A 25000-nucleotide genomic window follows, 5' to 3' on the forward strand; every position below is an offset into this window, starting at 1 on the left:
GTAAATGTGTGTGTATAAACAGTATGTTTACAGTATATGTGTTTGTGTATATACAGTGTCTTTATAGTATATGAGTGTGTGTATATACAGTATGTATTCAGTGTATGTGTCTGTGTATATGCAGTATGTGTACAGTATAATGTGTGTGTATATACAGTATGTTTGCAGTATATGTGTGCATGTATATACAGTATGTTTTCAGTATGTGTTTGTGTATATACAGTGTGTTTACAGTTTATGTGTGCGTGTATATTCATTATGTTTTCAATAAATGTGTGCGTGTATATACAGTATGTTTACAGTCTATGTGTGCGTGTATACACAGTATGTTTTCAGTATATGTGTCTGTATATACAGTATGTTTACAGTATATGTGTGCATGTATATACAGTATGTTTACAGTATGTGTCCGTGTATATACATTATGTTTTCAGTATATGTGTCTGTATATACAGTATGTTTACAGTATATGTGTGCATGTATATACAGTATGTTTACAGTATGTGTCCGTGTATATACATTATGTTTTCAGTATATGTGTGCATGTATACACAGTATGTTTTTCAGTTTATGTGTGCATGTATATACAGTATGTTTACAGTATGTGTCTGTGTATATACAATATGTTTTCAGTATATGTGTGCGTGTATACAGTATGTTTTCAAGATATGTGTCTGTGTATATACAGTATGTTTACAGTATATGTGTGCCTGTATATAGAGTATGTTTTCAGTAAATGTGCATGTTTATACAGTATGATTATATACAGTATATGTGTGCTTGTATACACAGTATGTTTTCAGTATATGTGTCCATGTATATACAGTGTGTTTACAGTATACTTGTGCATTATGTACAGTATGTTTACAGTATATGTGTGCGTATATACAGTACAGTTTGTACACATATGTCACAAAATATAATACATATACAAATACATTAGATATATCTATCTATATCTATATATCTAATATGTAATATTAATATTATAATATGTGTCACAAAAAATATTTTCACGCAGTATCACAAAACTTAAAAATAAAGGAAATCTTTCAGACAACACTTCCCAATTACGCTTCTGTGTTTCAAACAGCATGTTGCACAACAAAATACAGAATACTACACAATACTGTTTAAATAGTCCCGAAGTGGCAAAACATTACAATAGGTGGACAGAATCCCTCCGAGTAAAACATGTGTACTGAGCCGAATCCCCAAGTGAAGCAGCCATGCATGCGGAGTGTGAGGATCCTTTAGGCTGATGATAAAATGACGGGTAACACTGACCTGATTGTTAAGGGGGTCTTTTTGCATTTATTGTTTCTAAAAAATTTATGTGAGCAATCAGTTATGCAATATCTATCCCATGATGTTTTCTTTAATTCTGTTTACATTACCTATTTGATACGTTTTCAGCCACTGAATAATAGAGAAATCGTAGTATAAATTGAATCAACATGTAATCCAAGGATCAGGCAACTAAGTTAAGGTAAGGTAGGTAAGATACAGTATATTAAGGTGAGTTAGGGAATAACATGTTGAACAGAAGATAAGCCAATATCTGCTTCTGTTATGCGCATCTGGACACACCTGGCTGCAAACGATTCTTTTTTCACCGTCACAGTGTGATTGGTATAGCAGCAAACAGAGTCATTCTCCAGAGTTTTGCCATTTTCTGCTGTTAATGGTTGGACTGCCTGACGGTCCCAAAAAAACGTCCATCACAGTCCCCTGCGTGTCCTTTGGTCTTGTAACTTCACTCTCTAACATGTACTGTACAGTAACATTTCTCAAGAGCAAAGAGCGCAAAATATTTTTTCTTCCTTTTGCGCTCATGTCACACAAGATGTACATTTCTTTCAGTTATTTCTTGAAATAATACTTTTGTTTTGCATCAAGCTAGTTATTTGCACTATATGACCACAAACGTCAGCATACTGTGATGTACTGTAATGTGTAGCATTACAGAAGTACAGTTACCGCTTTTTCCGTTGTAAAGTGTCCTTGGGTTTGTGAAAAGCGCTATATAAATCCCAGTTATTATTAATGTTATTATTATTATTATTATATTATTATTATTATTATAATTATTAGTTATAGCAACCTTATTACACATGACACTAGTATATACAGTATAAAGGGGACATCAGCAACTGTACCACAGATAAGCAGAAGCGAGCGTACACGAGGCGTGGATAACTAATTGCACCAGCATACACTGCAGCGTTTCTCACCGCCCGCCCTGTCCACAGGCGAGCAGCAGCCATACACGCTAAGAGCGTCGGCTTACGCCAAGGGGCACCTAGCTTCCATGTGCCTCGTGTGTTTTAGTGGGAGAGGGAGACAGATGGAGGGGAAAAAAAGGGAGAAAAGGGAAGAGTTGAGCGAAGCATGTGTCACAAGAAAACCATGTTGGTGTCAGTTCCACTCCTCTTCCTCCATGTTAAGAAGTTCCTCTCTGCCTCTGAGAGGCAAAAAAAACAACACTTCACCAACTGGCCCTGGGAGAGAGAGAGAGAGGGGGGGGGGTGGGATAGAGAGTTGCAATATAGCATAGTTCAGTATAGGGCAGTATAGTATAATACAGTTCAGTACAGTAGAGTATGGTATTGTACAATATCGTGTAGCACAGTATAGTACAGTGCAGTATAGTACAGATTAGTATAGTGCAATATAGTACAGTATGGTTTAGTACAGTATTATACAGTGTAATACTGTGCAGTATAGTACAGTATAGCAAATAAATCCTCTGTTTTCAGTTTTATTAATTTGCCAGTTTCCTCTTTGTGTCCGAACATTGAATATTTTATATACATATTGTAGCATTGTAATTAATGTCATATGTAATATGTTTGTAATATATGATATAATAATAATAATAATAATAATTATTATTATTATTATTATTATTATTATTATTATTATTATTATTATTATTATAACAATAATCATCATCATAATTGTCATATACAACCAAAATAAGAAAATGAGAGGACAAGATTTACAATTTCTATACAATGATCCCAAACGTTCCAAATGGTTGCTATATATAAACAGCATATATCTGTAATATGGTAAACTATATATTATCTCATCGCCATACTGCACATCTTGTTGTTCCAAACTCAGAATTTTTCTCTCTTATGACATGATGTGTCGGAGGTGAAAACGCCGCAATCGCTTTTCTCCACCGTGGCCGCTAATCACAGTGAAAAATAATAATAAATAATACTCATCGCTCCCTTAATTTATGATTTCATGATTTTATATTCATCAAGACATCAAACAAAGTTAGATAAAGATCTAATTTCGTCAATGTCACTATGCAAATGAGTTCTAGATATTTGTCAAGATATCTCATGAGAACAGGCTGTGTCATTCCACTACACCAAGCGGGTCTCCAGCCCTGGATTTCACTCGATAGAATCCCACTTCAGTATCTTCTAATGCGTTGATTGAGATAATAAAATGTGCTATTCATTTTGCAAAGATTATTGAGAAATTACAAAATCAATGTATGGCTTTCTCAAAGCGATATAGCTGACCAACCTGCAGTTGCAAACTGCAAAATAATTTGTATTACAAAGAAAAATGTAATACACAGATATAAAACTATTTAAATGATTATGTTGTGAGACTTGTGTTCCCTTTCCTCCTGTAAACCCATCCATTCTGTGATTGCACAGAAAGCTGGAAACTCATGTCAGAGCTCATATTTATTATGGCGCTGATTCCTTCACCCACACCAACGTGCATGTGAGCTACAGATGCCCCTTTCACCATGTGAGCCACTGGCCCTTGAAATATTGTAATGTCTTGTGCACAGCCCCGATGAGAAAGTAGGAAGAGGAAAGTGATAATGAGATGAAGAGAGAGAGGGATAGAGAGAGATGGAGCGGCATCGTGCGAAGCCGGGAAGAAGTCATGTTGTCTTTCTGAGGTGATGCCCACTTTGGCAAGTCAAACTGCCTCCTCGCTCCACTCGGCTCTGCTCGACTCTGCGTGGGCTGTTGCTGTATAAATAACACTTAGAGAGCAGATCAGAGAGAGAGAGAGAGGGAGAGATGGAGAGAAAGGAGAGGAAGGAGCAGTGTCAAAGAGAGATGGAGAGAGATGGGTAGAAAGTGGAGAGGAACGAGATAGATAACAACAGAGTAATGCAGTTTTTAAGAGTGATATCACTTCAAGGGACTTGGAGAATGTACAGGGAGAGGGCGATGGAGAGAGGAGAAGGAAGGAGAGGTGGAGAGGGTTTGTCAAATGATTGAGAGCATAATTGTGAGAGTTAAGTATGAGGCAATATTCTTTTTTTCCTGTAGCACCTTGAGATTAGGCCCAATGGAAGGCGCATTTTAAATTAAATGTATTATTATCATTATTATCATCATTATTATTTTTATGATTATTATTATCATTATTATTATCATCATCATCATCATCATCATCATCATCATCATCATCATTATTATAACTAGTTCATGCCTGTTCAAAATGTAAGACTTTCTAAGACATTTTAATGGCACAGTTTAACAAAATGTCAGTGATTCAGTCCTGTGTTCCACAATGGTAGATGAAACTGCCGTTAAAGTCGTGCACCGGGGAAAGATGCTCTTTGTGGCTCAGTCGCAGAGCCCTGAAGCCCCGCCCCCTGCTGGCTTGCTGTTTGTTGTTTATTGAAGATTTATTAATATTTCACGTGTCGCGTGTCAAAATTGCACCAAATTCGACACTGCACGTCCTTGGGTCCCCAGCGATACACCCGCCAAGTGTGAAGAAGATCGGATGAACGGCTGGGGAGATAATCTAAGGACAGACAGACAGACAAATTCCTTCCGTCACAGTTAATTTGATGGTTAGATTATTGGAGAGAAACAAAGTGAGAGAGTGAGAAACGGGGGAAAAAAAACAAGCACAAGAGGAATTTGTATAAAGATGTACTGTAAGAACCCTTCAGTGAGGTGTGTGTGTGTGTGTGTGTGTGTGTGTGTGTGTGTGTGTGTGTGTGTGTGTGTGTGTGTGTGTGTGTGTGTGTGTGTGTGTGTGTGTGTGGTTGCATGAGGGGCGGCCTGTTGGTGCTTGTATGACACCCTCAGCATTAGTCATGAGGAGGATGATTAATAGTGCAGCGCAGCAGCTCCACGCTGCCAGCGAGCTCATCTCACATCGTCTCTGTCACATATCGAACAGCTTATCTTCATAATTAGAAATGTTTAAAAGCCTTTTTTTAAAAGCTATGTTTAAATGTGTGAACTTCCATCGCAAATCACTTCGTGAGTTTGCCGCTCAAATACTAACACCGTGGAAAGGGCGAACGGAACCAAAAAAAAAGCCAGACGGTCCACCTCGCTGCTGCGGGTTTAATGATGGCTGGAGGTGCTGCTGGGCTCCGCAAAGTCGATGCGTCTTCCAACACCGCTCCCAAGACAAAAGACGGGGACTAATCAGCCGCCATTGACACAAGGCTATAGCCGGAGCCGAATATTGGCAGCGTCACAGAAAAAGCCTATATCGCCGCAGCCAATTATAGATGGCTGGCGGTGCGACGGCATGAAGCTGACACATCCTTAAAGGTTACGTAAGCAATCCGCGTCGGGACGGCTCAGCTCAGCTATCAAGAGTTCCTTAAAAAAAAAAAAAAAAAAAAAAAAGGGAAAACGGTTTTGAGTCGAATGCAGGTGCTGACACGGTGTTAAGTGCTGGTGGCCGGGTACCGGCGCAAGGTGGAGTGCCAAGTGCTGAGTGCTCGCCGCGCGGTGAGAGGCCGCTGGCTCCTGTTGCTGTAATGTGAGCGCCTCGCCGCCGCTAATTGCCTTAATTGAGGGAGTGACCTACATCGGGGAGCGGCTTCGGCGGATCGGGCAGAACAGCTGGATGAGCGGCGAAAAAGAAAGAGTCGGGGGTGGAGGGAGGAGGAGGAGAAGAGAGGCAGAAGGAGGTGAAGATGTGGATGTGTCACCTGAAAATACATGTCCGATTCAACTCCAAACAGGAGTTTTTTGGGGGGATTTTTTTGTTCAAATAAAGCTTTTCAAAGTGTGAATGCGCTGCAAATACCATTTAACAGCTTTCAAAGGAAAAACACACTCGGATGGAGACACGTTTCAGCCTTTCTTGACCCAATTAAGCCTGAATATGCCGTCATGGCCAAATTTAGGCGATGATGTTTGTCTGTGTGCGGGTGTGTGTGTGTCTGAGAGAGAAAGAAAGGGGACTGGGATAGGGACGGGAGGCATAGGGTGGCTGTCAGTGAGGTCATCATTTTAGATGCGAGGCCGGCCCACGGGCCAGCGCTGAACACACTCCTAACAGTCTGTGTACTTCCTCTGGACTGAATTATTCAGCGCAGTCCTGATGGAGAGACCGTGCGTGTGTGTGTGTGTGTGTGTCCGTGAATAGGTGTAAAACCGATATTCTCTCTCTCTCGCTCTCTCGAGACGTATGTGCATCTAGAGAGAGAGAGAGAGAGAGAGAATATCGGTTTTACATCTGGAGAGAAAACTTTCCATAAAAACCCCAAAAACTCACACTCCAGGATACAGGCTGGAGTGTGTTAGCAGTCGGTGAATAAGCTAGTGGTGTGTGTGTGGGCGGCGTTTTAGTGTGTGTTTTTTTTTAGTCCGTGCGTGGTGAAGAGTGTGCAGGAGCCCGTCAGTGTCTCTGCCGTAGAAACCTAAAACGTGAGTTTTTCCTGCGTTTTGGCTTATTTCAGGCTTTCGAGTTTTTCTTCCCGAAATGTCTCGCTTATTGTCGCTCTTTGGAATCCGGAAATTTGGAAATTTGGAAATTTAGGTGTCACCCGGGCTCCAACCTCCCACCCAACCCAACTTGCACCCCATCTGCACCGCCCGCCAATACACTCCTTAACCTGTCTCCTGTACTCCTGTGCAGTGTGTGTGTGTGTGTGTGTGTGTGTGTGTGTGTGTATGTGCGTGCGTGCGTGCGTGTGTGTATGGGCTGGTATTCTTGCATATGTGGGTGTGTCTGCATGTAAACACATCCCTGTTTGTATATATACCATATTTGTATCTATGTGAAAACTTGCCTGTGTGTTTTTTTTGTGGGTATGTCTATATGTGTGTGTGTGTGTGTGTGTGTGTGTGTGTGTGTGTGTGTGTGTGCGTGTGTCTGTGTCCGTGTCTGTGTGTGTCTGTGTGTGCACGCGGGCATGTCTGTGGACGCTGAGTGTCGGGGTTTGATCCTGATCTAGTGCTAATGATCTCCCAGTGGTTCAAACTTCTCTTAAGTGTGCTGAGCGGGGATGGAGAGAGAGGAAAAGAGGGAGAGACGGGCGGGGGAGGGGGGGGGGGGGGTTGATGGAGACAGAGAGGGGAGGGGAGGGGAGAGAGAGAGGAAGACAGAGATGGAGAGACCGAGAGTAAGAAGGGGAGAGTGCGATTGGCTAACAGTTGCGGAGAGAGCGGCAGGAAGACGGCAGAGAAAGAGAGAGGGAGAGGGGGGAGACAGATGGAGAGCAAGAGAAAATGCAAAGGGGTGGTGGAGACAGAGGGATGTGAGAGAGAGAAAGAGAGAGGAGAGAGAGCGCAGCATCATTACTCCATCCCTCCCTCCCTCCCTCCCTCCCTCCCGCGCTGCTCCTGTGGAGTGGCCAGCCCAGTCACAGGCAGAGCCCCGGGTCCGCACACAGCGAGCTGCACGGTGGCCATGTTGCCAAAGCCGGCACTGGTACTGGGGCCACTCTGCGGGATCCAACGGAAAGAAGGGGGGTGATGGGCGGACAGATGGATGGAGGTGGCTCCAACACACTGATTCCCAACCTTTTCATAATCAAGGACCCTCAGTTTGGTATGAGGCCACGGATCCCCGTTTGATTTAAAGGGTTTGGTCGCGCCGACGAGGCACCGGTCCGAGAAGGTCACGTACGAGGTTACGATTCAGTCCGAACCTCCATGACTCAAATCAAATAGGATCAAACGGTCTTTATTGTGCATTCTCTAATTGTACGTCTTGTAAACGTAATAATGAAGTTGAACTATTAATCGTCTCGCTGCAGACCGTCTTGAACCTCTTCGAGGACCCCCACGGAGTGTCTGGGGACCCCACGTTGAGAAACCACTGCTTCGCCAGAGACTTTTTTTGGAGACATTAGTATAGAATGTGGACACACTGTATGATCTGTTTTTTCACCGGAGAAATAAAATTTGGCTTTTCTTTTAGGTACTGCGCACTAGAACATGTTTCTCGGAGCTGAAACATATCACCGCTTTCCCCTGAAACATTTAAATCCTGGTCATAAAAGGAACGTTTCTTTACAAATCTCATTAAAATAGAAAGTGTTGCTCAGCAGCGACTCCTGCTGGTTGCAATCAGCACAAAGCGTTGAAGCAGCGGCACAAATTATAAATTAAAATAAAACCTTTTTCAAACATTTTCAAACTTTTTGCAACTAGAGTCACATCCCTTTCTCACCCACCGCTCCTCCCCCATTTCTTGGAGTACACATTCAAACAAACACACTTCTGAATTTCATATCCACGCTCAAACAACAGGCCGGCGAAGGCTCTTGGCGGAAAAAAAATGGTACTCATGATAAGAAATTGGATTGCTTGTTTTCCCTTTATTGAACGCCACACAGAAGCATTTCAATTTCTCTCCCTCCCTCCCACACATTGTCGTTCTTTCTCTCTCTCTCTCTCGCTGTCACTGTCACCTCTCAACTCGCCTCCTTGCTTAGACGGTCCCACTGTAACGCGTATTGTCTTCTGGATTCGTCAGCACTTCCAAAGCACTGTCCCCCTCCACCCTGCACCCCCTCTGCCCCCCCACCCACACACCCCACCCCACCATCCACCCACCCACCCACCACTCCTCTCTATCTAGAAAAGATCTTCCTGAATAATAGAAGGGTTAGTAAATTGGTGCATTCCGCCTCTGTAACTCTTCAATCTCACACAGAATCTCACACACACACACACACACACACACACACACACACACACACACACACACACACACACACACACACACAAACGTCTCGCACACAGAAGCACAAGGACGTGCATAAACACACACACACACACACACGTACGCAAACACGCACACACCCATACACCCACACACACACACACACACACACACACACACACACACACACACACACACAAACAGTCATACACAGTCATATGCACTCATGCACTTACACACACTCACACAGAGAACAGATTTGCCCCCTGCCCATGTGTCTGTCTGTCTGCTTGTGTCTGCCAGGTTGGATGCTGGCTAATAGGGTGTAGTAGGTAATGGCAGCCACAGCCTATTATCTCTGCTCTAGTGTCTAATAGCCACTGGCTCATAGCATCTGCCACCTAAACCCTCCCCAGTGGACACCTACCAAATTTACTGACATGCAACCACACACACAATCACATACACACTCAGACATAAGTGTGTGTGTGTGTGTGTGTGTGTGTGTGTGTGTGTGTGTGTGTGTGTGTGTGTGTGTGTGTGTGTGTGTGTGTGTGTGTGTGTGTGTGTGGTTTTGGTTATCACATTTAACTTTGCACTGGCATTTTCTGTATCCGACATTCCCTAGCGGGCAACACTTGCCTTTAATTAGCACAGGAAATAGATTTACTTATCTGATCGTTAACACCCCCCCCCCACACGCACACACACACACATGCACCCACACACACTGACAGATGGAACACAACCTATCCGTTCCTGGTGTTGGGGAATGGCCAATAGGGAGCATACACAATACATACGTATCATGTGTGCATGCAGAGTTTCTGTGTTTGTGTGTGTGTGTGTGTGTGTGTGTGTGTGTGTGTGTGCGTGCGTGTGTGCGCGTGTGTGTGTGTGTGTGTGTGGAGTTTCTGTGTGTTTGTGTGTACATGCGTGTCTGTGGAATGAATCTTCTTCCATCTGTAAACTCACCATCGATTCGCCATGGTAACAGTGGATGGTGACTGTCTTGTGAACAAAAAAGAGGAGAAGCGAGTGGTTAGATACAGGCTAAAGGACGGAATGGGTGGTGGGGGTGGTGGTTGGGGGTGGTGGGGGGGTGGGGGTGGTGGTTGGGTGGGGTGTGGGGGTGTTGCAGATCAGTGGTATTATTAACCCAGACAAAATGGACACACACAGGGACGCAGCTGAGGACGTTAGTGAGGGAGGATTAATGCAGGAACCCCTGTTGCCTGTTTAACCAGACGCAGAATGAGATTTTCTTCGAGAAAGGAGAGAATGTGCACTCCGTGTGTGTGTGGGGGGGGGGGGCATGAATAGGCTTACACAGACCTGAGTAAGGCTTATATATAATGAATGAAACCCCCTCAGCCAGCGCTTTACTCTCCTTTGCAGAATTAGCAATTTGTCCGCCCGCCCCCCTCCCGCCGCCACCGCCAATCCCTCCGAATCTCTCTGCCCCTTTTCAGCACAAGCCACAGCCACGAGGCCTCGTCCCCACCCACACGTCCTTTGGAAGGCTGCATCATTATAAACTTGTTTTACGGTATTTAGCAAACATAATGCCTCTGCTGTCAAAAATCCACACGGAAACGCTCGTCTAATGCGACTTTCACCAAAAGGCGATAAACCAATGTTTAAGCGTTTAGCAGGGCCCGCGGCGCTTCTTTAAAAGCGGGTAGGCTTTCACACCGCGGAGCGTCCAATTAATGTGATCGCTCCTCGTTTTTTCCCAGCAGGAGGCAAGCGCCGCGCGTTCGGACCGAAGCGCAGGTCCGGCGCCCTCAACCTAAACCCGAGCGTCATCTGTGGCCGCCCTACCTGCGGCTGTTGTCCTTCAGAGCACGGTCCGGCGCTCGGCGCCGAGGTGTGCTGTTGACGTGGGCTGACTCACAGCTCCCTTCCATTTTTACACCAGGCCTAAGGTTCGGAAAGTCCAACAAAGTCACCATCAGTGGGTTGAGGGAGAGAGCGAGCGAGCGAGGCAGATAGAGCGAGCGAGAGGAAGGGAGAGAGAGGGAGAGAGAGAATAGTATTTTTACCCAAAGGCACTTCAGCTATAAATATAAGACTGGCAATTCTTTGATTTGCCAATGAAGTCCTCCAGAGGAGAGAGAGGGAGAAGGGGCTCTCTCGGCTCTCGAGCTGCTTTGAATTCATTCACGGATGGGGAGGGCCGTGCACGCTTCAAATTCTGACACTCCACTTTCTTTCATCATATGGAAGTATCCACACAAATGCTGTTGCTGTTTGCGTGCGTCTCCTCACCTGAACACACACTTCAGTATGAATAAAGCCGAGGCCCCTCTCTCTCTCTCTCTCTCTCTCTCTCTCTCTCTCTCTCTCTCTGGGCGGCCGAGGCTGTAATCTCTCCCAAACAGGTGTTGTGATCAGATCTGTCCGCGAGCAGCGCGTGCTAACGCGCCGACACCCCGGGAGGCGCCGCGACGCGCAACACGGCCGGCCTTGATTTTTTTCCGAGCCCCAGCTTCTGTATTTCATATCCACTTTTCCCCTCAGCCAGACCCTGTCGTCAGTTGTCGGCTAAATGTTTTAATTGACTCTCTGCAGCCGCGTCTCCGTTTCCCGACACACTGAAAACCACGAGGGCGGGCGGATGTTTTGGCCCGGCGCCTCAAATCAAGATGCCTTTATCGACGGGTTATGTATGTGAAGGCCATTTTCACATTGTTCAGGTTTATGTCGTTCTTATCTGGAGGCAAACATCTGATCGCGTCTCACTACTGTTGCCTTGAGGGATAAACCTTTTCCGTTTTTTTACTGAATCTACTATAAAAGGTTATTGCCACAGTTATCACTTAAAACCCGTTGAGGAGCAGGTTCAGTCTCTTTATCTCTGTCATCGTTGACCGTGTCATTAACGGTATCTTTTATTTCGGTTGCTCGTAAATATACAGTACAGCAATATTTGTTTTGCACGAAAATGCGTGACACTTTTTGTACCTGAGTTTCCCAGCGTATAAAATGTGAGGAGAGCAATGGAAAGATACGTTACGCTCGTCAAATGCCGAAAATGTGGTACGGCGGATGCAATGCAACTAAGGGTTTAACTCTGAACTGTACTCACTGGTAACATCCTCCGCATTTACGTTTTAATCAACGTTCTTTTGAGATTAGAATGTCTTAAAATATCATCACGGTTGTCTACCAGACAACCACCTTATTTCAAGAAATAAAATCTTCGCACTGCAGGGTGGCAAATGAAAAGTCCGCTTTTCATTGGTACAGTTTCATGTGGATTTCATGTTTCAGGTGTTAAAGGGAAGATGCACCCCCTGAAATTAACAAAATATAAATATATTAAAAATGACATAGAAAAGGAAGCTGCTGTGGGCAGGATTGGACAGCAGGTTCTTGGCAGTACATTTTCAAAGCCAGATTGTTTTGTCAGATTTTTGACCTTTAGTTTAGAAACAGGGTGGAAAAAGTCACAAAAAATAAACGCCAATCAAAGTTGCGTGCGGTTGGAGGAGTGTATTTAATTTGTCTTAATCTATTGATCTGAGACCAAATGAATACCGCCTTGCCCCAAATTCAAAAAACAGACACAAACTACACAACATAATTTAAATAATCACTATAACTGAAAGGTGGTGATATTTTGGAGACAAGCCGTACAAGTCCTTGTCGTGAACAGGATACAGACAGATTTCAAATTTGAACAAACTTTTTCATATTTCTAAGAACTTTTCGGAGGAACCATTCCTTTTGTTAGGGTTAGGGTTAGGGTTTTTTTATGTCCGCACTGCAGGAACTAGTAACGTTTGTAGTTGATAGAACTCCGTTTTGAGGAACCTTTATAGCTAGAGGGACTACCCGACACAAGGGGAACCTTGAGTGACGTAAGTGCCGGTGATTGTTCCGGACGAGTCCACGGTCCCTCGCAGGTACCTCAGACCGAGGACACTCAGCCCGGTCGAGGCACGTCGCTCCGGCGGACCAGCCCACCTGGACTCGGCGCTAATAATAAAGAAAATCCAATAAAAATAGTATTTTTATTGGAGATGTATTTATTTCATTTGCCCCGCAATCCCCATGCGGTGTCCCGATGCGAGCCCGCGCCTTATGAAAGTCGGAACTAACCTTTAAATGACGTAGATCTATTATGAGTGAAGATTCAGCAACTGGATTGCTTATTTCTCGCCTCAGATTTGTTCAGAAACAGATTTTGGGGGACTGATGAGGTGAAATCGCTGAAAGTTACGGAGTAAATACAACATGGAACTCACGCTGAAACCCCATTGGCTGGCGTCACTTCAGAGTTCCAGTGCAGTGTGAATACAACCAGAAAAAAAAGCCCTTGAAGGTATTTAGTTCCTCCCCAGTTCCTAGTTCCCCTGAGGGAGTCCCCACAACTGTTCGGTGCGAAAACGCCTTAAGATCATAATAAAACATCTACAAAAAAAAGATAATAACTAAATGTAATAATTCACACCAACCAAATTCCAGATGAGATCCTGCTTTGCCACCACCGTCCCTGACCAAAATTATCCCGTTTTGGGATGCAGCCGTTTCTGTGAATGTCAGCACATCTGCTGCAGTGTTTGACCAGCGTTTTTGGTTTCGGTGTAAAACTGCCTCTCTGACTGTGACTTGCCAGATTTTAATTGTGTGTTTCTCTCCTGCAATTTCTGTCCCTCTGTCTTTAAAGGGAAACTCTGTCATTTTTGTTCTCCTGGGTTTGACTTCCGGTGCTGAAAAATGAGGTTTCCGTAAAAAAAACAAAAACAAATAAAAAAGACCAGAGTTTTCCTTTAAATTCTAATTTGTCTGGTCTCAAAACTTGTGATTGCATAATTCGGCCGGTGTGAAATAGACGGGAGTGTCTGCCCCAAGGAAGTGTCCTGATAAACAAGAGTCGAAGGAGATTCCTCGGAGGCCGATCTCGACGGGGAAAAGGAGAAAGGATTCACCACCTAAAAAAAACAAACATTCAGACAGTGTTTATCGCAGCTTTTCCAACCTGTGCTCTGCTCCTTTGCACATTTGTCCCTGTAACACCAGGAGGTTTATTGGATTTGGAGGCCGGTTTTGCATTTAAAAAACTGTCCTCCTTAGCACATTTAGCTCCTGAATCCCCCCCGGGAAATGATAAACTGTGCTATTATCTTATCAATCTTTAACACAAAACTATCAACAGAGCCCAGCTGTTTGTAGATTTATCAGATTTTTCTCGCAAGCAGTTGTGTTTAATTGTCATCGGCTGCATTGCTTATAAAGTGCAGTGCTCATTTTTCCTGGGTTATACTAAATGCCGAAAAGTTTGATGAAAATCGATATTTTTTTATATTCAAAGCAAACACGCAGGTCATGATCCTAAACATTTCATTAGATCCCATTCATTGCTCTGACGGACGGCACATTTTTAGTTACGCAGAAGTGAAAATGCTGATACAAAGTGACATCACGGGCTCCAAGGTCTATCTCAGTGATTGGCACATATGTGACCTGACACAGTGATAAGGAGACCGGACCTGGATGAGCCAGCGATCACACACTGCTCCTCCAAAATATCGTACATGAGACACGTCCCTTTGAACCTTTTCAAATGACGTTACAAGGCCAGAGAAATGTAATTGAATTTGACAAAAGATTCATAGAAAACTTGATGTACCCTTTTTTTCTGTTACTGATAGATAGATAGATAGATAGATAGATAGATAGATAGATAGATAGATAGATAGATAGATAGATAGATAGATAGAAACAGACAGACAGACAGACAGACCGATCGATCGATCGACAGATAGATAGATAGAAACAGACTGACAGACAGACAGATAGATAGATAGATAGATAGATAGATAGATAGATAGATAGATAGATAGATAGAAACAGACAGACAGACAGACAGACAGACAGATAGATAGATAGATAGATAGATAGATAGATAGATAGATAGATAGATAGATAGAAACAGACAGACTGACTGACTGACTGACTGACTGACTGACAGATAGATAGATAGACGGACGGACGGACAGACAGGCAGACAGACAGACCGAAAGAGACATAATGCCAGACAGACAGATGAAAGATAGATAGATAAATAGATAGATGGATGGATGACGGAGGGATGGACAGACAGACAGACAGACAGACAAATAGATAGATAGATAGATAGAAACAGACAGACTGACTGACTGACAGACAGATAGATAGGTAGATAGACGGACGGGCGGACAGGCAGACAGACCGAAAGAGAGACAGAATGCCAGACAGACAGATGATAGATAGATAGATAGATAGATAGAAACAGACGGACTGATAGATAGATAGATAGACGGACGGAATAAAGGTCTTGTCCGATTCCCCTGCGTATGTGAATAGTCTGAGCTAACGTTGGGCGCAGCGGTGACGTCAGCCCGCTGCACCCAACATGGCCGACGGCAAGAAGTATGTGCAGCGGCGTTGGGGGGTCGGAGGTACCGCTCGTTCCGGGGCAAGGAGGACATCAAGCGGCGCGCACCGTCAGTCCGGGCGGGGCGTCCCATCCATTACGCGGACGTCCGAGCCGGATGCGAGACGTCGCGCTTCGGTACTGTGGGGCCGGGCCGGGCTGGCGGCCCCGCGCTGCGCTAAATGCTATTCTGTGTTTGCCTAGGGATTGTGAGCCCTGTTAAATACTACAGTAGACTTTCGCGTTGGGACTTAGCCCCTGTTAAATACTAAAGTAGTCTTTGTTAGCGGTGGGACCTCCTCTGCAAGCTAAATGCTATCGTTCTCTGTCAATCCCGGGGAACGTGGAGGGAGTGAGAGAGGGATTAAAAACAAGCGCCCATGTTCGGATAGTGCACGAGGGTTTTGGGACGTGTTCTAGAACCGAAGTGCTTTCCCCGCTCGGAGGGCGGCTGCTTGTTGAGACTATGAGGGAAGTTTCTTTACATCGTGTTAATGTCAAGGGGTTTGGGTTTTTTTACGCCGCATCTGCTATAGCTACCAGCTGTCGTCCGTGCTGTCCCTGTTCACAGAGCAGCGCAAGTTTGATCTTACATCTGTTTGACTGATGTTTAATTGATAAAGATACATTTAGTTGTTTTCTTTTTGAAGTTGTCGGTGGAAAACTAGGAAACCCAAAGGAATGTATGTCAGCCGCTGTGTATTTATACAGTATGTGTATTTATGCAGTATGTGTATTTATACAGTATGTGTATTTATGCAGTATGTCTATTTATACAGTATCTGTATGTATGCCGTAAGTGTATTTATGCAGTATATGTATTTATGCAGTATGTGGATTGTGGCAGATCCGCACTGCCACACTCCACCCAAGTGGCGTTTTCAGGGCCCTCCGGCACAGAGACACAGACAATGGAGTAGAAAACACCCCAGTTTATTGTAGTGAGTGGGCTAGGTGGAACAAGCCCGGAGCAGATGTAGAGCCTCTCATGACAAGGGCTCCTCTCCTCTGTGTGTGGGGGGATGGGGGTTTTACCAGTTGATTGATTGCTGATTTGTTGTTGATGGTTGATACCACGTTGATTGCTCAAACGAGCAACGGGCGAACGGCCACCCTAATCCTGGGCCCAATTACCTTGACCCAGGACAGGTGTCGCTGATTAAACCACACCATCCCCACACCACATTTATTCATACAGCATGTGTATTTATACAGTATGTATGTTTATGGTGTGTTCCATTTACCTCGGAAGTCCGAGCTGGCAATGACGTCGCACCAGAGTTGGCCGCGCTCCAGTACACAAAGTCTGAAAACCAAGACGGACGCCTCCTCTGTGGTTGCTTGCATTTTTCGGAATACAGAAAAACTAATTGACTAAATAAAAAACAAACAAACATTGTTCACATCACAGCCGTGGTACTACAGCTTTCACTCATTGTTAATGCGCGGAGCAGCCATCTTGGATTTTGAGGTCGCGGTCGGTGAGTCTCTTCTGACTTTCCAAGTCGGCAATCTGACCTGAGGGGGCGTCGCAGTTGAAACTTACGACTGGGACCTCTGAAATTCCGACTTCCCAGTTCTAATTGAACGCACCATCATACAGTATGTACATTTCCTTTTGTGCAGAGCCATTGTAGTATGCTAACAGCTTACTGATAATTGGATCCGCCTGAGATACATTGTATGGGATGTGGGTCGATGAAAAAAAAAGATTTCCATTCCAGTTGTTTGTTTGAAAGAGGTAAGTGTGTGATAATAAATATTATTGCAGAGCGGTTGTGGAACATTTTATAATTAAGGATTACTGTGCCACTGTGCAAATGTTTGATAATCACCCATAAAAAAAATTATAATGATGCAAAACGTGTGTTTTATCGAACTACAGTGTTTTATGTGTTATATGCAAAATATTGTGTTTATATTCAGCTAAGTGTTTAATTTTACTGATACTTTGATATACCATGGGATCGATCATCTTTCACTGCAGAGGCTTGGGAACACAATGTGCAAATGCCTTTATTTTAGGCACATATTTTAATCTGACTACAATCTACCTTCCGGCAAGAGAGCAGGTTTTAAAGAACTGCTTTGGTAGCAGCGGGCCCTGTAACTTCTCCAGCATTAGAACCCTGTACACCTCTTGCATGTTCCCTGCCATCGGTCTCATTCTGTCATGCCAGTTTGTTTGCACTTTTGTGTAGACTCAAGGGTGAGCGTCCCAAGCAGCATCTGAGGGCCATATTGTGCCAGGCCAAGTTAATGTAGCTGCTCAATCCTGACTGACCCACTGCATCAAATATTAATACAGCACGCTGCTGGCCTCATCACCCTCACCCAATTTATCTCCCATCTTCCTCCTCCTCCACCATCACCATCACCACCAACGTCGCCATAACTCATATTATTCCTCCTTGGCAGCTACGTCATTCCGCCGTCCTGGCCCCTTTCCCCCCTGGTGCTCTCGACCCATCTCCATCGGTGCTTTCCCCCTGGCGCTCTCCCCCCTGGTGCTCTCCCCCCTGGTGCCCCCCCGGTGCTCTCCGCCTACCACCCATTCCCAGAAATATGCCAGTCTCTCCCTCATTAGACTGTATCTGGTAGAAGATGTGGTAGATCTTCCATAGATTCAGTAGATTCTAACTCGGTTCTGGTCTGAGGTTTGTATTATTTATGGGTCTACTAGTTTTGTGCGCAAAGGTTTGTTTGAAGCATGTTCGGTGTGCATGCATGTTCATGAGAGTCCTACTGTACGCTGAGTTTTCTGACTTTGTATAATTAATGCCAAATGTCATCAGCAAATCTCTAGGTATGTGTCTTATAATGTGCAACTATGTTTGTGTATGCATGTGCGTATGTGTCTTCGCATGTGCCTGTGTGTGTGTGTGTGTGTGTGTGTGTGGGTGGGTGGTTGTGTGTGTGTGTGTGTGTGTGTGTTATATTAGTGTATTATTTATAAGTGGGGTTGATGGTGGGCTTGTGTGATTTGATGAGAAGATGCAGGTCTGTGTCAAAGTCCCTTTTCACCCTCTATAATTCAGCAACCAACAGGGGCAGCTATCCTCTCTATCTCTCCTCTTACTCCTTTTAAAAAACGACTCATCTTCGCTTATTTCCTTCTTTATCTTCCCATATTGTCCGCCCTGTCCTCTGTCCCCACCTTTCCTCTCCTCTCCTGTCCTCCTCTCCTGTCCTCCTCTCCTCTCTTCTTGTTTTCCCGTCTGTTGCCAAGGGGGTGTAGTACTACTTAAAAGGAGGAGTGATTGAGAATGAGATGGCAGGTGTAAATATTAAATATGCTAAAAGTATGTCAAGAACATGTATGACATGTGAAGCATTGCACTATACGTATATCACAACTTGCAAATGCAACCAAATGGCCCCTGTGTGAGTGTGTGTGTGTGTGTGTGTGTGTGTGTGTGTGTGTGCGTGTGCGTGCGTGTGCGTGTGTGTGCGTGCGTGTGCAAGCGTGTGTGTGTGCCTGTCTGGTTCCCAATTTAAACCAGACCATTTGAAATTTGGTGAATACTGTCTTACTATCTGTGGAAAAGGTCGTAATATGTGTGTTTACCCCGGGACGGGGATTAACTGTGGGCTTGATGATGATGAGTAGCTTTGCCGCAGCCACTGTTGAGAAATTGCTGCATTTTCGTTTGTGCCAGTTTCCATCACTGTGATTGATCAGATTCTTTGTAGAACTTTATACAACTCTCTCCCTCTCTTTGCTTATGTCAATTTGTGTGTGTGTGTGTGTGTGTGTGTGTGTGTGTGTGTGTGTGTGTGTGTGTGTGTGCGTGCGTGCGTGCGTGTGTGTTCAGTAATAGGCCTCGTACACATTGTTGTATTGGCAAGTACTCAAGTACTCAGTATTCCTGCTTGGTCTGAAAGAAATGCCAAAGTCCATCCCTCATATAAACTAATAGAATGATCCAAATTGACAGACAGCGCTGTAGTTACAAGGTTGCGGTTGTGTGTGCGTGGGCATCCGGGCGCAGCGCTAGGAGACAGATTTGTTAATTTATCAGGGTCATAATTAAGGGAACGGCTTCGTGCTGCGGGCTGTTTGGTCGGACCACCCATGCGGCTCTGATGCCGTCACTCCACCTCACAGCCAAAGCGGGACCCTCCTGTGGCCAGAGAGAAGAAAGGAAAGCAGCCATTTTGGGGGATTCCGGCTGTCTCTCTCTCTCTCTCTCTCTCTCTCTCGACTTTAGCCACAACACACAGCACCCACATAAAGGCAGACACTCATACACACAGACACACAGACACGTGGAAACAACACACATGAGCCAAGGAGGAGGGAGGGGCGTGGCGAGATAGGGGCTGACAGCTGATTCTCCGTGTGTGTTTATGATGGCTTTTGATGTTTAATGTGTCACTCTCTTTGATGCCCTCTGCGACGGGGGTGTTAGAGCGTATAAGTACGTGTGCATGTGTGTAGGTGAGCATGCAACTGGCACACAGAGATAGAGAGAGAGAGGGAGAGACCACGATGGGGTGTGATGTTGTGTGTTACATCCAGAGACATGCCTTTTCCGAACCTCCTCCACTGCGGCAGGTGTGTATCTGTCGCTCCAGACAAAAGACCAGAAGGTTTTTCGTCCCCTCCCCGAACCCCTGGTCTTCACAACCCCCCCCCCCACAGTGCTGCCAGGCCGCCTTATCTGCTGCTCCCCGCAGGGACCTACACAAACACACACTCAGCAATCATTAGCAACCTATTTCACACTCTCTTTTCGTTTTAATTCCCTGAGTTTGCTGCTGTGTTTGCGCTTCTGAGATGCTCGCAGCTCCGACGGAGCACGCTGAGGGCGCTTGTACGCGCTTTACGTGACATTTGGAAGTGGTGGTGCGGAAACGTGAATGGAGACTGGAGAGGCTGTCCCATTGTCTTTAAGTAAGACAACTGTGAAATTGAAATTGGTCATTTTTTAAGCAGTCATTGGGCATGTAACTTGTATTTTTTTGTTTTTTTCATCCTTTTATCCTATCCATAAACATAGTTCTTTGTGCAACGGCTGTGAGAGTGTGGCTCCTCTCGCTCTGACTGATGGTCACTGAATGTAGTGATTTAATTTGACACTAATTCTCTCGTAGCTGACTCTCAATTTATGAATCTCTCACTGGTCGACACGCCGAGTTAAAAACTGCAACTCTGATTTAGTCCTCTCCTCATATACTGACCTTCTTGTGTGTGTGTGTGTGTGTGTGTGTATGTATGTGTATGTCTATGTGTGTGTGTATGTATGTGTGTATGTGTGTGTGTGTGTGTGTGTGTGTGCGCGCGCATGTTTTTTTTTGTTTTTTTGGATTTGTTTGTCTTGACAAACACCAGGGTGCACGCAGTCTTGTTATTAAATGAAACGTACATATATATATACAGAATCTTGTTCTTCATATAAGTACTGGAAATTGTACTCTACAGGCACCTGTAGTAACACATTGACTGACCTGCGTAACTACGATGACAGAATGTAAACAATGGGACGATAATATGTGTCGTTAACAATGTAGGTTTTTGACCATTACTGTGTGTGTGTGTGTGTGTGTGTGTGTGTGTGTGTGTGTGTGTGTGTGTGTGCGTGCTTGTGCGTGTGCGTGCGCACGTCTGCAGGATGAGAAGTCCACGTTCTTCCAGTTCGGGGCAGCGCTGCAGCAGGAGGCTCTGCTCATGCTGAGCATCATGGAGGAGTACGACTGGCACGTCTTCTCCATCGTCACCTCCAAGTTCCCCGGTTACCAGGATTTCATCAGCACCCTGAGAATCACCGTGGATCACAGGTGATTCATGTTCCCACCCACGGACACACACACGTGTGGCCACGGACTGTCAATATGAAGAATACTCCGCCTTTTTAATGGGGATGTTTATTGCCGCAGCTTTGTGCGCTGGGACCTGCAGAGCGTGGTGACTCTGGACGCTGTCGATGGTGACCAGAACTCTAAATCACACATCGCCCTCAAGAGGATCCAGAGCCCGGTTATACTGCTCTACTGCTCCAAGGATGAGGCTGTGTGAGTCCCTACCTTCCCCACCCGCGCTCTACTCTCTGCTCTACCTTTCCTCTCTGACCCACTATGTCTGAACTCCGTGTCTCCGCCCGCCACCAGGTACATACTGGAGGAGGCGCGCTCCTTGGGCCTCACGGGCGCTGGTTATATCTGGATCGTGTCTAGTCTCACCACCGGAAACCCAGACTACACCCCAGAGGTAGGCACGCCCAGAAGAATCTGCCCGGTTTTATGGAAGTCATTGCGGCCGTTGTGGTCTCACAAAGTCCCCTTAAATCAATGGAGTGGAGGGGAAACGCCGGGTGCTCTATGGTGAAAAATGAGTGGGTAAAAAAAAAGTAGTAGGTGCTCATAGAACAATGGGAAACAAAAAAAAAGGTCCAAAATTGGTCCAGATTAGGTCTTGATGGGCGTTCTAAGCACACAAGGCCCCGGTGTTCACAGGAGGACGGTTGACAGAAGGTGAGATTAGAAATCCGTTGTTATCGTGACCGTAGCGATTAAAAGGCCAATGCGTTTTTTAACCAAAATCGGTCTTCGTCCGGGTGACGTGATCTCACTTGGACCAATCTTGTTTTCCTTATCCACAGTGTTATGCTGTGATTCATCCCTCTGATATCTGTGGTAAATAAGTATTCCCAGCATGGAAGTGATTAAGCCTCCGTATTAGTTGACGTTCTATGAGCCAGCAGTGTAATCTCTGCTGCATCGTTTTTTTTATCTCATCTAGAAATTAATCATGTTGAAAATAATTTTGTATCACCAGCATCGTATGACCAAGGTAATTTATTTTTAATTTGCTAAAGGCAAAACACAGTCAAATTTTAAGCAGCTTTGATGACGTTTTTCATCACGACAACCGGCCGCCCCCAAATGCAGTAATTGACAGCCTTATATGCTGCGGTTACCTCTTAAAACGCTCGGCGGAGAGGTAACCATTATCCAGAAGGCGTCTAAAGATGTTATAAATATTTCAAAGCGTTCTGCTCAAATGTTCTCCCCGCATAAAAAATAAATGAATATATATCATAGGCTTTTTTTATTTCACGTCAACATTTTCTCCAAAATGTTTATTCTCCCATTATTCCTACCCATCAATCGCCGCACATTGTCCCCTTATTTCCTGCTCACGGCTCCAGCTACCTTTCAAATAAGGATCAGGAAGCAAATTAAAATCTGGCACAGAAAGAACTCAGAATGCTAGACCATAATGTCGCTGAGTTTACCAGTATTTTTTTTCCTGCAGCACCGTTGTGACAGAAACACACACTCTCTCTATTTAATTGGGGACAAAATGTGTCAGAAAAATAGAGTTTTCAAAATTTTTGTTTTCTAGTTTTCTTAATTATCTGGGAGCTTGTGCCGAGGCCAAAGTCAATCTTCGAGGCCGAAAAATACACGCACACACGCGCGCACACACACATACACACACACACACACACACTCTCACACACAAACACACACATACACACACAGACTCACACACACACACACACACACACAAACATACATACACACACACACACACACACACACACACACACACACACACACACACACACACACACACATTAACAAGTTTACTTGGTGCAGTGACATAAGTAGGAGTGACCGATGCAGCGCTCCTGATTTCCCACCCTCTCCCATCACCTCAGATGTTCCCTCTGGGAATGATCTCTGTGTCCTACGACGAGTGGGAGTACCCGCTGGAGACCCGGGTGCGAGACGGCGTGGGGATCATCGCCTCGGCCGCCACCTCCATGCTGCGGGAGAAGGGGGAGGTGCCCGAAGCCCAGAGCAGCTGCTTCAGCCAGGCGTCAGACAGGAGCCCAGGGAAGGTCCCGCCCAGTGCCCTGCGAAGGTCAGAATGTGTGTGTGTGTGTGTGTGTGTGTGTGTGTGTGTGTGTGTGTGTGTGTGTGTGTGTGTGTGTGTGTGTGTGTGTGTTTGCAGGAAAAAAAAAGTGCGAGTGGGTCATGGTTTTCAGACTGTGTTGCATAACTATGTTTGTCTTTGTTGCTGAGTGTTGAGTAGTCTTACATAAGTTTTTTTTTCTAACGTCCTAATGAGAAGAGGGTGCCGAGGAACCGAGCAGCAGAGGGATGACAGTGTTAAACAGTGTGATGTCTAATGATATTACTGCTATTTGCTGTTAGCTACATGTCTGCCGCGTAGCATTAGGTCTTCCAAGTGACAAAAGAATAAACTCCACGCAGACCCTCTTGTTACTGCCCAGCGTTAACTGGTGTCAACTGTGTGTGTGTGTGTGTGTGTGTGTGTGTGTGTGTGTGTGTGTGTGTGTGTGTGTGTGTGTGTGTGTGTGTGTGTGTGTGTGTGTGTGTGTGTGTGTGTGTCTGTGTGTCTGTGTGTCTGTGTGTGTGTCTGTGTATGCTTTCCTCCTCACTCTCTGATGGAGACTGCAGTCAGATTCTCTGAAGAAAGCAGGAGCACACGCATCCGCACGCACACACACACACACACACACATACACACGTACACATATTTTGTGTATCTTTTTTGGGGATATTGTCGCTTACAGTCATGGTTTGACGCTGTGATATTGTGACAACATAAATCTCATGTTTCAGTTTGGGTTTCCTGCATGTCATTTACAGCAGCGCATTGGGAATCTGAAGCCTCCTAATAACCAAGCAAAAGCCTCAACACTTCAGCCCTGCACCAGAATTGCATGCGTGGTGCTATTGGTTTCAATTCACAGTGATGACAAGGTCACTTTGAAAAAAAACATTTGCATTCGTTAAGTGAGTTTAATGTTTTAAACAATGCATTTGTCCTTTCCAACTGGCGTCAGGATTTCAAAGTTTGGGTTTCAAACTGAGGGGCCGGGCTTTCATAACCTGATGTGGAGCTGGTGAGACTGATCAGGATTCTGCATACATTAGTCTAGATGCAGTCCTGCCGCAGTGTGTACAATCAACCTGAGGTAGGAGAGGAAGAATTGGGCGAAACATTCCGGCACTTGAAAGACAGTTTCACCCCCACTGGGTTTCAATGCCCTCATACTGAAAGGTACTGATAGTTCACGTAGATGTTTAACTTATTTTTGATTGTTGTGATCTACTTACTATTCATTTATATAGGTTAAGCTGTAGTCTATATAAATATGAAACTCAAACTTTAGTCTGTACTAATATGCTTTAAGATGCTCTAAGTTTCTTAAATTGCCAGGATAAAAATAAATCTCCCTGATAATGTGATAGTGTTTGGGTCGACTGAGCTGCAGTAACAAGGTATCAACAGATTACAGCTGCTTTTGTTATGAATGTAAAACATACTTTCCATTCCTGTTGCCAATTGCATTGTTTAAGGCCAATATTGATAATTTTTTTATCTCACAATTTTGGTCAATACTTTTCTATCACCTCTTCGACGACTTTTTATTTTTTATTTTTATTTTTTAAACATATGTTTAGGACTTATTTGACAATGTAGCATCAGATTATATCACATATCTCTCCCTCAGACGGGCCTGTCTATCACGAATGAGAACGCCACTGTCCATCCCTCTCTGACAAGAATCCTAGGGTGATCCTGCACGACAAGCTGTCCGACTGTGGCAATGTCGCCCTCGACGGCCTGCTCCCGCAGCTTTTTCCCCTCGATAACATCTGCAGGATGAGCTC

At 44.8% G+C, this 25000-nt stretch overlaps 1 protein-coding gene across 1 annotated transcript in view; it reads left to right on the forward strand.

Moving 5' to 3' along the window:
- The window catches only part of grin2ab (glutamate receptor, ionotropic, N-methyl D-aspartate 2A, b), a gene marked incomplete at both ends in the record, with an annotated part of 92367 nt that overhangs the window by 41375 nt on the left and 25992 nt on the right, over nt 1-25000 (forward strand). The window contains 4 exons of the mRNA XM_079999438.1: nt 20961-21127; nt 21227-21361; nt 21458-21557; nt 23014-23219. Of these exons, the coding sequence (XP_079855564.1) occupies nt 20961-21127; nt 21227-21361; nt 21458-21557; nt 23014-23219 (608 nt within the window). The remainder of the gene's footprint in view (nt 1-20960; nt 21128-21226; nt 21362-21457; nt 21558-23013; nt 23220-25000) is intronic.

Source organism: Zeus faber (assembly GCF_960531495.2).
Source record: "Zeus faber genome assembly, chromosome: 4".
Lineage (NCBI taxonomy): Eukaryota > Metazoa > Chordata > Actinopteri > Zeiformes > Zeidae > Zeus > Zeus faber.